Raw genomic sequence first — 16202 nt, 5'->3', positions numbered from 1 at the left:
TCTCTAATCCACACACTCTCTCTAATCCACACACACTCTCTCTAATCCACACACCTCTCTCTAATCCACACACACTCTCTCTAATCCACACACACTCTCTCTAATCCACACACACTCTCTCTATCCACACACTCTCTCTAATCCACACACACTCTCTCTAATCCACACACACTCTCTCTAATCCACACACTCTCTCTAATCCACACACACTCTCTCTAATCCACACACACTCTCTCTAATCCACACACACTCTCTCTAATCCACACACACTCTCTCTAATCCACACACACTCTCTCTAATCCACACACACTCTCTAATCCACACACACACTCTTTCTCTAATCCACACACACACTCTCTCTAATCCACACACTCTCTCTAATCCACACACACTCTCTCTAATCCACACATACACTCTCTAATCCACACACACACACTCTCTCTCTAATCCACACATACACTCTCTAATCCACACACTCTCTTTTTCTAATCCACACACACTCTCTCTAATCCACACACACTCTCTCTAATCCACACACACTCTCTCTAATCCACACACACTCTCTCTAATCCACACACACTCTCTCTAATCCACACACTCTCTCTAATCCACACACACTCTCTCTCTAATCCACACACACTCTCTCTAATCCACACACACACTCTCTCTCTAATCCACATACACACTCTCTCTCTAATTCACTCACACTCTCTCTAATCCACACACACACTCTCCCTCTAATCCACACACACTCTCTCTAATCCACACACACTCTCTGATCCACACACACACTCTCCCTCTAATCCACACACACTCTCTCTAATTCACACACTCTCTCTAATTCACACACTCTCTCTAATCCACACACTCTCTCTAATCCACACACACACTCTCCCTCTAATCCACACACACTCTCTCTAATTCACACACTCTCTCTAATTCACACACTCTCTCTAATTCACACACTCTCTCTAATCCACACACTCTCTCTAATCCACACACACACTCTCCCTCTAATCCACACACACTCTCTCTCTCTAATTCACACACTCTCTCTAATTCACACACTCTCTCTAATCCACACATACACTCTCTCTAATAAGAACATAAGAACATAAGAAATAGGAGCAGGAGTAGGCCATCTAGCCCTTCGAGCCTGCCCCGCCATTCAATAAGATCATGGCTGATCTGACGTGGATCAGTACCACTTACCCGCCTGATCCCCATAACCCTTAATTCCCTTACCGATCAGGAATCCCATCCGCTCTTAAACATTAAACTTTAAACATCCACACATACACTCTCTCTAATCCACACACACACTCTCTCTCTAATTCACACACTCGCTCTAATCCACACATACACTCTCTCTAATCCACACACACACTCTCTCTCTAATTCACACACTCTCTCTAATCCACACATACACTCTCTCTAATCCACACACACACACTCTCTCTAATTCACACACTCTCTCTAATCCACACACACTCTCTCTAATCCACACACACTCTCTCTAATCCACACATACTCTCTCTAATCTACACACTCTCTCTCTAATTCACACACTCTCTCTAATCCACACATACACTCTCTCTAATCCACACACACACTCTCTCTCTAATTCACACACTCTCTCTAATCCACACACACTCTCTAATTCACACACTCTCTCTAATCCACACATACACTCTCTCTAATCCACACACACACTCTCTCTCTAATTCACACACTCGCTCTAATCCACACATACACTCTCTCTAATCCACACACACACTCTCTCTCTAATTCACACACTCTCTCTAATCCACACATACACTCTCTCTAATCCACACACACTCTCTCTAATCCACACATACACTCTCTCTAATCCACACACACACACACTCTCTAATCCACACACACTCTCTCTAATCTACACACTCTCTCTCTAATCCACACATACACTCTCTCTAATCCACACACACTCTCTCTAATCTACACACTCTCTCTCTAATTCACACACTCTCTCTAATCCACACATACACTCTCTCTAATCCACACACACACTCTCTCTCTAATTCACACACTCTCTCTAATCCACACATACACTCTCTCTAATCCACACACACTCTCTAATTCACACACTCTCTCTAATCCACACATACACTCTCTCTAATGCACACACACACTCTCTCTCTAATTCACACACTCTCTCTACTCCACACATACACTCTCTCTAATCCACACACACACTCTCTCTCTAATTCACACACTCTCTCTAATCCACACATACACTCTCTCTAATCCACACACACTCTCTCTAATCCACACATACACTCTCTCTAATCCACACACACACACTCTCTCTAATCCACACACACTCTCTCTAATCTACACACTCTCTCTAATTCACACACTCTCTCTAATCCACACATACACTCTCTCTAATCCACACACACACTCTCTGTAATCCACACACTCTCTGTAATCCACACATACACTCTCTCTAATCCACACACACACTCTTTCTCTAATCCACACACACTCTCTCTAATCCACACACACACTCTTTCTCTAATCCACACACACACTCTCTCTCTAATCCACACACACACTCTCTCTCTAATCCACACACACACACTCTCTCTAATCCACACACACACTCTCTCTCTAATCCACACACACACTCTCTCTCTAATCCACACACACACACTCTCTCTAATCCACACACACACTCTCTCTAATCCACACACGCTCTCTAATCCACACACACTCTCTCTAATCCATTCACACTCTTTTTTCTAATCCACACACACTCTTTCTCTAATCCACACACACACTCTCTAATCCACACACACTCTCTCTAATCCATTCACACTCTTTTTTCTAATCCACACACACTCTCTCTCTAATCCACACACACACTCTTTCTCTAATCCACACACACACACTCTCTCTAATCCACACATACACTCTCTCTCTAATCCACACACACACTCTCTCTCTAATCCACACACACACACTCTCTCTAATCCACACACACTCTAATCCACACACACTCTTTTTCTAATCCACACACACACTCTCTCTAATCCACACACACTCTTTATCTAATCCACACACACTCTTTCTCTAATCCACACACACTCTCTCTAATCCACACACACACTCTCTCTAATCCCCACACACTCTCTCTAATCCACACACTCTCTAATCCACACACACTCTTTTTCTAATCCACACACACTCTTTCTCTAATCCACACACACTCTCTTTCTAATCCGCACACACCCTCTCGCCCTCTAATCCACTCTCTGTCTAATCCACACTCCCTCTCTCTAATCCACACACACTCTCTCTGTCTAATCCACATTATCTCTGTGTAGTCTGCACACTCTCTAATCCACACTTTCTCACTCTCTAATCCACATTCACTGTCTAATTTACACTCTCTCTCTAATTCGCATTCTATCTCTCTCTAATTCACACACTCTCTCTAACCCACATACACTGTATAGATCCCACTCTTTCTTCCTCTGCCTGATCCACTCTTTCTCTCTGTCTAATCCCCACATTCTATCAGTCTATTTCTAGTTCTCCCTCTCGCTCTGTCTCGTTGTAGCCTTCTCTAATCCCACCTCTCTGTGTTTAATTCCTGCACTCCTTGTTTAATTGAAATGAGTTTTCCCACCCTCCCTCCTTCTAACTCCATCCTCTGCCTGCCTAATTCCACATGTCCTCTTTCAGTAATTCCACCTCCGCCAGGATCCTCCAGATTGCAGCCCCACTAGCATCTCGCCCTTTCTGCCTGTGTGCCGGATCCCAACCTGCTTGCCGCCCTCCCTCCCTCTCTCGCTGTTAGCCGCTGTACAGCTCGCAGCCGCTCCCTGCCTGGATGCAGCTCCACCCTGGGCGGGCAGGCGGCCGCTGCTTGTTGTGGCTCTGGCTGGCTGAGTGGGGAGGCGGAGCTGCCAGCGCGCCTGCGCCTGCCTCTGGGGCTGCTTCTATAAGAAGCGGCGGCGATGCGAAGCTCCCCAGAAACTAACCTCAATGCGAAACGAGATGGTCAGCTTCCGAGCCGCTACAGCAAAATGCTGGATGGACACTGCTCTCTGGGATGGCAACTCTTCGCTCTTATAGTCTTCCTGACCATCGGCAACACCACTGCCTATTTCGGGTACGTCCTGAAAAACTTTTTGCCAAGTTTCTTCTCCAACTTTCAAAACTTTTTGTTTTGTCAAAACTGTTTCTTCCCTCAAAACTTTCCTCCACTCTTTCCAAACTTTCGCAGTATCATTGAAGCAGTTTTTGTTTCAATCTCTCCCCAGATTCTCTAATGTCAGTGATTTTTCTGTGTTTTTTTTGGTGATGATCAGAAGCAAATGTATATAAAAGCCGGTGTTATTTTCCCCAATGAGTTGGGTGCGCCTCTCTGCCTCCGGGATATTGAAGTGGATTCCCCTTCTCCACCCAGAGCTCCCAGCTGCAGGTTGCTCTCTCTGTGTGTGCAAGTCTGATTTTAACATTCCCTTTATCCCGAATGCGGTTTGATCTCTCTGGGGCGGATCGTTGGCACATTTTAATTTGATTCATTGCGGGGGGAGAAATAGGGTTGTTCCATGACTTTTGTGCAAACGTCTCTCTCTCTTATAAGCACTGTTATACTAACCTTATTGCGAAGTGCTCTGTATGGGGTTGACATTCGAGTTATTGCCCCTGTATCTATGAAGCCTAACACTTGTTGACTTTTTTGCATTTTTATTTACTTCCTTGCCCCTTGCAAAAACAAGAGATTTTAAAAACGCGTGCTTAACCTGTTAAACATGGGAATAATAGAAACTGCAGGAGGGCAGCATTGTGCGTGGAAATACAATACTGGATCGCGGTCTTGTATCAAAGTCTCAGTTAGACTCGGAGTCTGGAAATCATCTTTTTACGGCTTGGAGTTATGCAGACAGTATTTTTATTTCCGAGACCTTCCTCTTTTTTTTTAGTGGGACCACCCGATTCATTTGTATTTTGGAGATTGCTTTTACAGTTCCCAGCTATAATAACACGGGGGCCAGCACATGCTGTTTTACACACACACACAATCCCTGTGGAATCCAAAATAAAAAGAGGAAAAAGATTGGGGATTGAATCTCGGGGAATCTTCCAGCCTTCAGATCCCAACTTGGTCTCCTGTTTTTTCTAACTGGGATCAATATGAGGGGACAGAAATTTAACAAATGAGAGAGTTGCACTCCATAATCTCAAAGATTTCAGATGGGAAATAATCAAAATATTTAGCGGTCCAAACCCATATAAAACATTTAAAAATAAATGAAGCGGAATGGATGAAGTTCTTGTGTCCTGGAGGCTTTTTATTTGTTTTAGATGAAATTTTTTTTTTTACAATAAGCCAATACAATCGGACTGCCCTGATCCCTTTTTCCAGACCTTCCCATCTCTTAATCCAGGCGCTCTGCCTTGGCGAAATGAAATGGTTTTCCTATTAGGAAGCGTCTCTAAACTGCCGTGAAATACCAGGGGCAAAAAAATTAACACCTCGGTCTAATGCTGAGTAGTTGCAGAACTGCTTAAGGCGCTCGCAGATAGAACTCAGCCTCGGATATAGTGCAGCCTGAGGTTTATACACTGAGCACCTGTCTTAAAGGGACTCTGTCCCAGACTCTCTGGCTGTGATGGGATTGGGGGGGGTGGGGGGGGGCGGGGAGATGGACACCAGTTCCTTGCCTGACAAAACGGAGCGGCCCCTTTACGGAAAAGTAATTGTTCAGCATGATTTGTTATGTGATTTTTTTTTTTGGGGGGGGGGGGTCCAAATTTTACAGTTGGTGAAATTAGCATTTGGACATGGTCGTTTAGGGACATTCCCTAATTGCAACGTCTTTGATTTACCCCCCCAGTTCGGACATGTATCTTTTCCCCCACCCTCCCTGCCTAAAAGGTCAGAGGCTCAGAGGAAGTTTGGGTTTGACAATCTGCTGTGTTATTTTAGCACAGGTGGGGAATCTTAACATGTGCTAACATCTTTGCGAAATTAAACAAGTATATCCTGGGACCATTAATCTTCATCCATTAATATTGCCAAGGGAATAAGTCCTAACCTGCCATCATCATCATTCATCACCTTTATCAATATCACACTCTTTCGTTTCCATGTGTGTGTTGGTGCCATTGTAAACTATTAAGTGAAAAGTATTTGTAAACTGTTACTCTTAAAACCACAACTTTCTTTAAGCAAGTTCTCTCGAAATAGATAATGTAAGTCTTCCTGCTGTGGTATAAACTGAACACTAAATAGTCACTTTATTGTTCTTCACTGCGATTACTCTTCAATTAGTAAAGGATGGTTCTTTAAATTATCAAGGTTGGCTCCCTGAATGATTACACAAAGGAATCTTCATCGATATGAATGTACACCACCGGCAGTGGGTGCATGCTATCTCTATCTCCCAGGGTAGCGCATGCAACATGGGTCTTCACTTTGACCTTGGAGGAATCCTTTATTCCCTTTGTAGCTGTTTTGCCCTTCCCGAGTCCTGAAGTTCAGATAGAAGGATTGAATGAAGCCTTTACCATGTTCTGTTGCTTCCCTCCTCTCCGCAAGTCCCTTGAGGTTCAATGGCATGCTCTGCCAGGAGCTCTGTCTGAATCCACCCTGCACGTAGCAAAGGACTTTGTCCCAATTTTCCCCCCTCCCCCTCCCAAATCCACCCCCTCATAATCGGCATATTACAAACCTGTTACAAAAATGCAGCTTACACATCCATTCAGTTTCTCTGACAGATGCTGGTCATTTTACCCAGCCAATAATCTGCTGCCACTCTCCCCACTTTGATTTCTGTGGTGCTCGTTGCCAATTTCTTGGTGCCCCCTCACCCTCCTGTACCTGTTCACGGGGCAGACAGATGCCATGACTTCTCAGCCTATGCTGTCTATGCTAAGTTCTGTGGAAGTAAATGGATGTTAATTTTTCTTTTAGAATGCTATTACTGAGCTTGAGAAGTGAATACAGTCTTTTGAATGGACTTGCCTTGCATTAAGTTGATCTTTCTCTGCACCCTAGCTATGACAACACTACATTCTGCACTCACTTGTTTCCTTCTCTATGAACGTTATGTTTTGTCTGTATCACGCACAAGAAACAATACTTGTCACGGTTAATACATGTGACAATAAATCAAATCTTAATCACTGTTGGACTTAAAGAAATTTGTGTATTTCACAACTTCAGAATTTCCCCAAAGCTTTTTTCAGCCAGTAATGTGTTTTTTGAAGTTTGGTAACTGATCTAATATAGGAAACACATCAGCCAATTTATGAAAACCAGATCCCATAAGCAACAGAATCAGAAGGGTTCAAATTGTAACAGGTACAAGTTCAAGATTGAGACTGCTGCTTGGGTGCAGCACTGAGGGAGTGTTGCTCTACATGAGGTGCTGTCTTCCAGTTGAGATATTAAACCTGTTTGTACACTCGGGTGGATGTAAACAATTGCATAGCACAGTAAGAGCAGGGGAATTCTGGTGTCCCAGTTCATTAATCCCTCAATCAATGTCTAAAATGAATTAATCAGATCATTTATTTCTGCTGCTTGTGGAAATGTGATGTGCATAAAGTGGCTGCCCATTTCTTCCATTACAACGTGACCACACTTCAAAAGTACTTCACTGGCTGGAAAGTGCATTGTGACGCTATGAAAGCCTTTCCTTTCTTTCACTCAGCGCAATTACATCACAACCCCAGGTGATCCTCAGCAGAGACCAGCAGACCATTCTGTTCTAAAGACTCCTTACCGAAAGTTAGTTTATTTATTAGTGTCATAAGTAGTCTTGCATTCGCACTGCAATGCAGTTGCTCTGAAAATCCCCTAGTCGCCACACTCCGGCACCTGTTTGGGTACACTGAGGGAGAATTTAGCGTGGTCAATGCACCTAATCAGCACGTCTTTCAGACTGTGGGAGGAAACCGAAGCACTCAGAGGAAACCCATGCAGACACGGGGAGAATGTGCAAACTCCACATAGTGACCCAACCCGGGTCCCTGGCACTGAGGCAGCAGTAATAACCATTGTGCCACCCTCTTTTTAATCAAAAACCTTGCCACCGTGCAGGTTTACCATTTTTCAGGTTGTGCCAGGGCATTGCTCGGGTACATCTTTCCCAACTGGCCACTCTTCGCATGGGACCCCTGACAATGGATTTATTGAACCATGGAGTGATAATTGCAGCTCGTGCTGCTCTTTTCCTTGTCCTGTATTTCAACGGAGCCCAACAGGATGAGGAGCAGCTTTTTTGACTTTTCCCTCTAAATCTCATCTCCCACGGTCTCTGATGCAACTTTGAATCCCCTAATATGTTGTGTTAATAAAATGAAGATCATCCTTTTGTTTGTGGAACTGGGCCATTGGTTTAAGCCATTCTTGCCAGTGTGAAGGTTTGGGTCTCTGTTTTTCAATAGGCCTGGCCCAAGTGAGTGGGTGGTCAAGGAGGAGGCAGCTGAGGACCTGTGGTAGGTTGGGAGGATGTGTGGGATACCATGTGATTGTGAGTGCTCTCGGCAGGAATGCCCAAAGATTCCTAATATTGCCTGTGGGAGCTCTCATGGAACACAAATAAATGGAGGCAACACCCACACTGAGGGTGACATGTATGTAGATACATTGGCACAACAACATGCACACATAGATATAGTGACACAGCAACATGCAAAGATATGCATTTAGATACATTGAGGCACAGCAACATGCAGAGATGCATGCTCTCACAGGGAAATAGATGTGTAGATACATTGACCAACAAATGCAGACATACATACACACAGGGCCACGCACGTAGATGCATTGACACATAGCAACATGCATTGAGATGCATGCCCTCTCCCACAGAGGGAGACACACATGTAGATGTATTGACATATAGCAATGCATAGACATGCATGAGCATGTTCACACACATACGCACATTACATACAAAGCATGCGACACACTTGGGGATGCATGCTCATACATGGACACATTCTCTCTCTCTCTCTCACTGCAGAGAAAGGTGCACAGCGTGTGGAGAGAGAGACACACACAAAGCAGCATATGCAGAGAGGGACACTCTCACATCATACACACTGTTTAGGGTGGTGGCTTTAGTTTCCAGCTGCAGCAACAGTTGATGCTGTGTAAAGGTTCAGGTCAAAACTCTTTCCACAACATAATACAAAAATAATATCCTACGGAAATTTGTAAGATGGCTTATATTCCACTGACGGATTCTGGAACTTTGGTAGTGTGTCCCATCAAAATCTTTCCACCTGCCAGTATCACTAACAATTCATCAGCTAGTGAATCTGCTCAGAAATTGTAGGATTCCACAGGTGAATGTACCCAGAGGAAATTGTGGAAAGCGGAGGTTGTAACTTCCATAGTGCAGCAGGGTAGTTATCTGATGCTTTAGAGTTATGCCAATCCCCTTCTCACCTGAAACCAAAAGAGAAAATGCTGGAAAATCTCAGCATGTCTGGCAGCATCTGTAAGGAGAGAAAAGAGCTGACACGTCGTGTCCAGATGACCCATTGCCTCTGACTGGAATGTGGAAACCACATTCATAGATGCTGTCATTGTTCTTGGTGGGAGAAGGACAATTCTAATATTTGCAAACAGCTGCTAAGGTGGGGTTGGAATAAACTACCTTCACCATGAAGGGCAATGAGATAGTTATGTACAGAAAATGTGCAAACGGATAAAAAAAATTTAAAATCATCTGCATTAACCTAACATGACATGATATTGGCACTGACTATTTGCCGCAATGATGGATTTTTTGTAGCTCTTGACACCCCACCCCCTGCTCTGCCGCCCCTTCACTTCCCTCCTCCCTTGTTAACTCATGTTGGTTGTCCAGACTCACTCTGATTTATTATGGTCACATGTATTAGCATACAGTGAAATATATTATTTTTTGCATACTGTATATAGGGAAGGAGAGGATGCAGAATGGCATGTTAGTCATGGCTGGGGTGTAGAGAAAAATCAACTTAGTATGAGAGGGGTCCATTCAAAAGTCTGATGGCAGCCGAGAAGAAACTTAGTTGGTTAATACGTGACCTCAGACTTTTGTACCTTTTCCTGGTGGAAGAGGAAATGTCTGGGGTGCATGGGATCCTCGATTATGTTGGCTGCTTCTCCAAGGCAGTGGAAAGTGTAGACAGTGTCAGTGGGTGGGAGGCTGGTTTGCGTGATGGACTGGGCTTTGTTCATGACCCTGTGTAGTTTCTTGTGGTCTTGGGCAGAGCAGGAGCCATACCGAACTGTGATACTACCAGAAAGAATGCATCTGTAGAAGTCAGTGAGAGCTGTAGTGGACATGCCAAATTTCCTTGGCCTCCTGAGAAAATAGGGGCGTTGGTGGGCTTTCTTAACTATAGTGTTGGCGTGGAGGGACCAGGATGTGGAGATGCCAGTGTTGGACTGGGGTATGCATGGTAAGAAGTCTGAACACCAGGTTAAAGTCCACCAGGTTTATTTGGCAGCACAAACTTTCGGAGCATTGCCCCTTCATCAGGTGAGTCATCTGATGAAGGGGCAGTACTCCGAAAGCTTGTGCTGCCAAATAAACCTGGTGAAGGGACCAGGACGGCTTGGTGATCTAGACACCGAGAAACATGAATTTCTCGATCATTTGCACTTCATCCTGTTGATGTAGACAGGGGCATGTCCTCCATTAGACTTCCTAAAGTAGCACTGCTCTTCTGAAAACCTCATCTGCTTATCACAGATGAAGAAATGCCAATGGCAGTATGTAGTGACAGGCTTGCATTATTCCTCACTGTGCCCAATTCCATGCAGACCTTGACACCTGCATTTGTACATGTCTGTATGCATTCCAGGGGACTCTCCCTGGCCAATTCATCTCTAACTTAGTGGTGCTGAGCCCAATTGTAGGGAACAAAACCATCTTTCCTATGGTAAGATGCTCAGGGTGCTTCATAGGAGTGTAAATCATGGGGAGTTGGAAGGGTAGTGATGGTACGTGGGTTCAAATCCCACCATGGCAGTTGGTGGAATTTGCATTCAGCTTTTAAAATCTGAAATCTAAAGCTAATCTCCGTGATGGCGCTCATGGGGAAACCTTTATCAATTTGTTTTTTAAAAAAACCCATCTGGTCCACTAATGCCCTTTTGGAAAGGAGTCTCCCATCCTTGCCTGTACTGGCCTCCAGACTCTTTAATTTCCTTCTGAAATGCCTGAGCAAGCCACTCAGTCCAAGGACAATTCAGGATAGATAACAAATCCTGGCCTTGCCAGTGATGCCCACATCCCATGAAATAATTTATTTAAAAAAATCAGACAGAACGAGACATCAAACCGTATAAGAAGATATTGGGCAGCCAAAACTTGGCTAAATAGGTAGATTTCCGGAATGTCTTGACAGAGGTGAGATAACTGGAGGCAGAGTGCTTTGGGGTGGAAATTCCAGACATTGATGCCTAGATGGCTGAAGGTACAGCCGCCAATGTTGAGGCAAAGGAAGTGGGGGATGCAGAAGAAACCAGAATTAGAAGAATGAGCTGAAGGGACTCGGAGATTAGAGGTCAGGAGAGGTAAGGCCAAGGGGACATTTGAACTGAAGACCGGCTTAATTGAAACTGGGATGGATAATTTAACTTGGGTATAAAGACCAGTTTTAAGTCCAGTCCAAAGATGTGCGGGTTAGGTTGATTGGCCAGGTTAAAAATTGCCCCTTAGAGTCCTGGGATGTGTAGGTTAGCGGGTAAAAATATGTGGGGATAGGGCCTGGGTGGGATTGTGGTCGGTGCAGACTCGATGGGCCAAATGGCCTCCTTCTGCACTGTAGGGTTTCTATGATTTCTATGAAAACATGTCTTTGCTTTTTTTTTGCTTCTTGGCTTGTTGATTTGAGAATACAGGGAAATTATCTATTCCGTTGATGCATCAGGGGTTGGCACATTTGGTCCAGTTTTCAGGATTGTGAAAGGCTTTCCCCTAGGAAGAAGCGATGGACCTTTTGCAAATCTCCTTTTCCTCCCCCCTCCCTATCAGAGAACACCTGGCACTCAGTTGACAGATTCCCAAATGTGGCCACTTGGATACACACGTCTCCCACACTCCTTCCCTGCTGCCACATGCCACCAGACTGTGCTTTGCCATTGTTTTGTTGTGAACATGATAAATGGACTATTGTATTGAAACAAGCGAATCTGTCAGATTAGCAATGGTCATACGGGAGAAGATTTTGAACATCTGAAATGGACTTGATATTTTTTTTTCCCTTCCCATTTTATTCTTGAACACTAATTATGGATGAGCAAGAGTGTTTGGCCAGCTTAGCTTATGGTAAAGTTCCCCTCCCTTGTTTTGACAATGTCATGAGTCATGCCTCAAGTCTCTTCCATTATCTTCAGACCTTGGAAGTTTCTGACTTGAGCAAGAGAGCCCTAGCCTATCCCCACCCAATTCTACATGCATTTGCCTTCCAATAGGGCCTTTTGGATACCAATCTGGAGCAGAAATAAAAGGGTTTTTTTTCCTCCCATGCTGAGCTGTGCTCCACTGGCACCAATTTGAGGCCTAATTGGTATTACCCTGTCTCCTTGGTTCAGAGTTCAAGGCCTGATCCTGGGGTGAAAAACATAGATTTCCTCAGTAACTCCATTGCAGTGTTAATGTAAGCCTGTTTGTGACACCAATAAATAAACTTAAGTACACAATTTGGATTACTAGTGGAGGTTCCATACCTCGGGTGAAAGGTTAAACTGACTCTTGCTTGCTGGTTTAGTGCATCTTGAAGAGAAGAGTTCGGATGTCACAGGCCAACATGTTTACCTCAACCAATGCCACCAAAAACTGATAGACTTTCAACTCATTGCTGCTTGTGGGATTTTGCGATTATGCGATATGAACAACCTTGTTTGCCCCAAAAAATTAAAGTGGTATGTGAAGTGTTTTGGTTTTCTGGGGGTAGAATGCTTGCATTAGTCTCTCTACCCCCCTGATTCTGACCCTCGAGACGAGCAACCTGCAATCACACTCGCTCCTGATTGACCATTTGGTCAAAGTGCTAAATAGCTGTCATGTGATTGTGATGCCAGCAGGAATTGACACCTTTAGCGGGGTAGAAATGGTTGGAAGAGGGGAGGGGGGTAGGAATTAAATGACACATTTAACACCAGTGATTATGAAGTGACTGTTCTAGTGAAGCCTGATGACCAAAGAGGGGGGTGGGAGTTTTAAACGGTATTTTTTTTTTGAAACTGTACTTGGATACCAAGCTGCACTCTGCGCAATACTGGGGCTCGGCAATCACCTGTTAGCGTGCTGTTGGCTTGACCCTGTGCTCTACTGCGAAGCTGAGCCAATGAGTTTCTGGCTGCGAGCCTGGCCTGCCTGGGACTGATGTTAGTTCCATCAGCACAGTGCAGATCATTCCAATGTGTTTCTGACTTGACTCTCAAACCCAAGCCTTGCTGCTTTTGGCTGGTAGCTTCAGTGACTGCAAATTGGATGCATGTGGAAGAAGATTGGGGTGGGGGAGAGAGAATAATATCTTGGGTTTTTTTTTTCTATAACCTATAGAGTCCATTTTTCCTGGCACTAATTCTCAGTGCTCAATGGATAAATGGTCTGTCTGGGTGAATTTTAAAAACAATTACATTGCAATTTTATCGTGTCATTTCGGGTCACTTGGCTATCTCTTCAAACTCTTTGCAATGAGTTATGCTGGGATGCAAGCAACTGTTGTAATGGTATCAAACATAGCAGCGATTAAGCCAAAGCACCCCCAGAATAATACTGTTGATATGAATGGTTAGTTATCAATCATCTACCAATCTGGAGAGGCCTACTAGCATTTTCGCTAGGTTATTAATCCAGAAACTCAGCTAATTCTCATTTCTGGGGATCTGGGTTCAGATCCTGCCATGGCAGGTGGTGGAATTTGAATTCAATAGAAAAAATCTGGAATTAAGATTCTAGTGATGACCATGAAACCATTGTCAATTGCTGGGAAAAACCCATCTGGTTCACTAATTTCCTTTGGGGAAGGAAATCTGTCCTTAACTCGTCTGGCCTACATGTGACTCCAGAGCCACCACAATGTGGTTGGCTTTCAACTGCTCTCGGGCAACTAGGAATGGGCTTTAAATGCTGGCCAGCCAATGAAGCCCATGGGTCACAAATGAATAAAAAACTTTTTTGTGTTGTATTGATTGATATATTGACCAGGACTTTGAAACCTTTTGCATTTCTTTGTCCTGGGATAATTTTGCATACACTCTAATTTCGGCTCACGTTGTGGAGTCAGGCTTGAATCACCAACCTGCTACTGTTTATAAATGGGAGTCTTTCTATCTATAGAGCATAGATTATTCCCTCAGGACATCCCAAAGCTGGTACTTGTGAAGGGCAATCACTGTTGTAATGCAGTGGGATCTTTTATGCGCAGCTGAGGCGCCGCCCCTGACAGTGCAGCACTCCCACCTGTAATGGAGTGTCAGATTAGACTTGCACTCTTTCAGAATGGGACTTGCCAATAACGATTTGGCTTGGAGGCAAAGACTCGTGGCAAAATTACTACCACTCAACCAAGCTGACAACTGGCGCTTGATGCATTTGGCCCTGGAAGGATCCAGGCTTGGCTGCTAATTGGCCATTGCAATCCTGCAATATGGACTGGAGACGGGATAACAGTCAAAGATGTTGATTTTAATCAGTGATTCCTGCTGAAAAGCAAATCCCCAAAAAGATATTGGAACTCCCCTGTGCCATTGGATCTTTTACATTTATCTGAGAGGGCACACAGGAGCATGCATACGGACCTGCACCCCACAGAGACTGAGCACCAACTCTTGGACACTTCTTCCTAATTGGACCATGACCCCACCACTGACCATCAAGCTATTGTTCCTAGTACTGCCACTGACCTCATTTCCTTTTGAAGATCTTCCAACCTCATAGGGCCCAAATCCTGCACTGCCCACTTTGACCTCTTTCCCTAAATCCACAAACCGGATTGGTAGACCCATCATATCAGCCTCTTCCTGCCCCATTGAACTCATTTCTCCCTATCTTGACTCTATACTCTCCCCTTGTCCAGTCTCTTCCCATCTACATTCTTCTGATGCCCAATGTCCTATCAATTTCCAGTTTCCTGGCCCTAACCGCCTTCTCTTCACTGGATGCCCACTCCCTCTATGCCTCCATCCCTCATCAGGATGGTCTAAGGGGCTCTGCATCTTTCTGGAACAGAGGCCTGAACAATCCCCATCTACCACAACCCTTCTCTGCCGAGCTGAACTTGTTCTATCACTCAATAGTTTTTCCTGCAAATAAAAGGTGTGGCTATGGGTACCAGTATGAGCCCCAGTTATGCCTGTCTTTTATGGAACATTATTTCCAGGCCTACTCCAAACCCATCCCCACACTCTTTTGGTATTTTAGTGTAATTTCATGCTCATCTGGACCTGGAAACTTTTTTTTCTTCCAATTTCCACCCATCTCTCTCCTTCACATGGTCCATTTCAACACTTCCCTTTCTTGACTTGCCCACTCATATTCATTAGAAGCCCACCGACTCCCATGGCTACAAATAATTGTTGGCTGGACCAGATAATGATGGCAAATCTCCTTCACTGAAGGATATTACAAAACCTTTGATTCTGGCACTGGACAAGCAGTGTTTGCCTACCACGTTTATCATGGTTTTTTGAGTATACACTCGCAATAGATAACCATTAACATGTGCTTTGAAAACTAAGTTTGTGGTACAACTAGGCATCCCTCGCCTTCTGGTAGTGAAACTCCACAAGCGCTGAGCTGGAGACAAGTGATTAACCCAGAATGCACTGCAGACTGGCCACAGGCAGGATCTGCCAATTCTACTGACCTCAAGTCAACAGGATTGGCATCTGTCTCTGTTCTGCCCACTTGCCTGTACTGGAAGCTTAGTCAGTGGTGCCAAGCCTCAATGTTGACATACAAGGGTAGATTCACCAAGGACTACAAGGCTGGTAAGAAGACCCCCCACCCTTGAGAGGAATAATAAATTGGAGAATCTATTGCAGAGGTCAATTTTCCCCTCCTCCTCCTTCTACTTGTGTGGGAGGGAGTCAGTTTCAATTTTCCAGTAAAAATATATGGGAAGTAGAGCAAATCAAGTGAGCTGATGTCTTTCCTTGATTTTTCCATTCTCTACGCACACCAATC

General features: G+C 44.4%; 1 protein-coding gene across 1 annotated transcript in view; it reads left to right on the top strand.

The window, feature by feature from the left end:
- Nucleotides 1–4025: 4025 nt before the first annotated feature.
- The window catches only part of wnt9a (wingless-type MMTV integration site family, member 9A), a 74828-nt gene continuing 62651 nt past the window's right edge, over nt 4026–16202 (top strand). The window contains exon 1 of the mRNA XM_078215869.1: nt 4026–4159. Within this exon, the coding sequence (XP_078071995.1) occupies nt 4074–4159 (86 nt within the window). The 5' untranslated portion in view covers nt 4026–4073. The remainder of the gene's footprint in view (nt 4160–16202) is intronic.

The sequence above is a fragment of the Mustelus asterias genome, chromosome 7 (assembly GCF_964213995.1).
Source record: "Mustelus asterias chromosome 7, sMusAst1.hap1.1, whole genome shotgun sequence".
NCBI classification, from domain to species: Eukaryota; Metazoa; Chordata; class Chondrichthyes; order Carcharhiniformes; family Triakidae; genus Mustelus; species Mustelus asterias.
The sequence above is the reverse complement of the archived record's forward strand: the minus strand, read 5'-3'. Positions and strand labels throughout refer to the sequence as shown.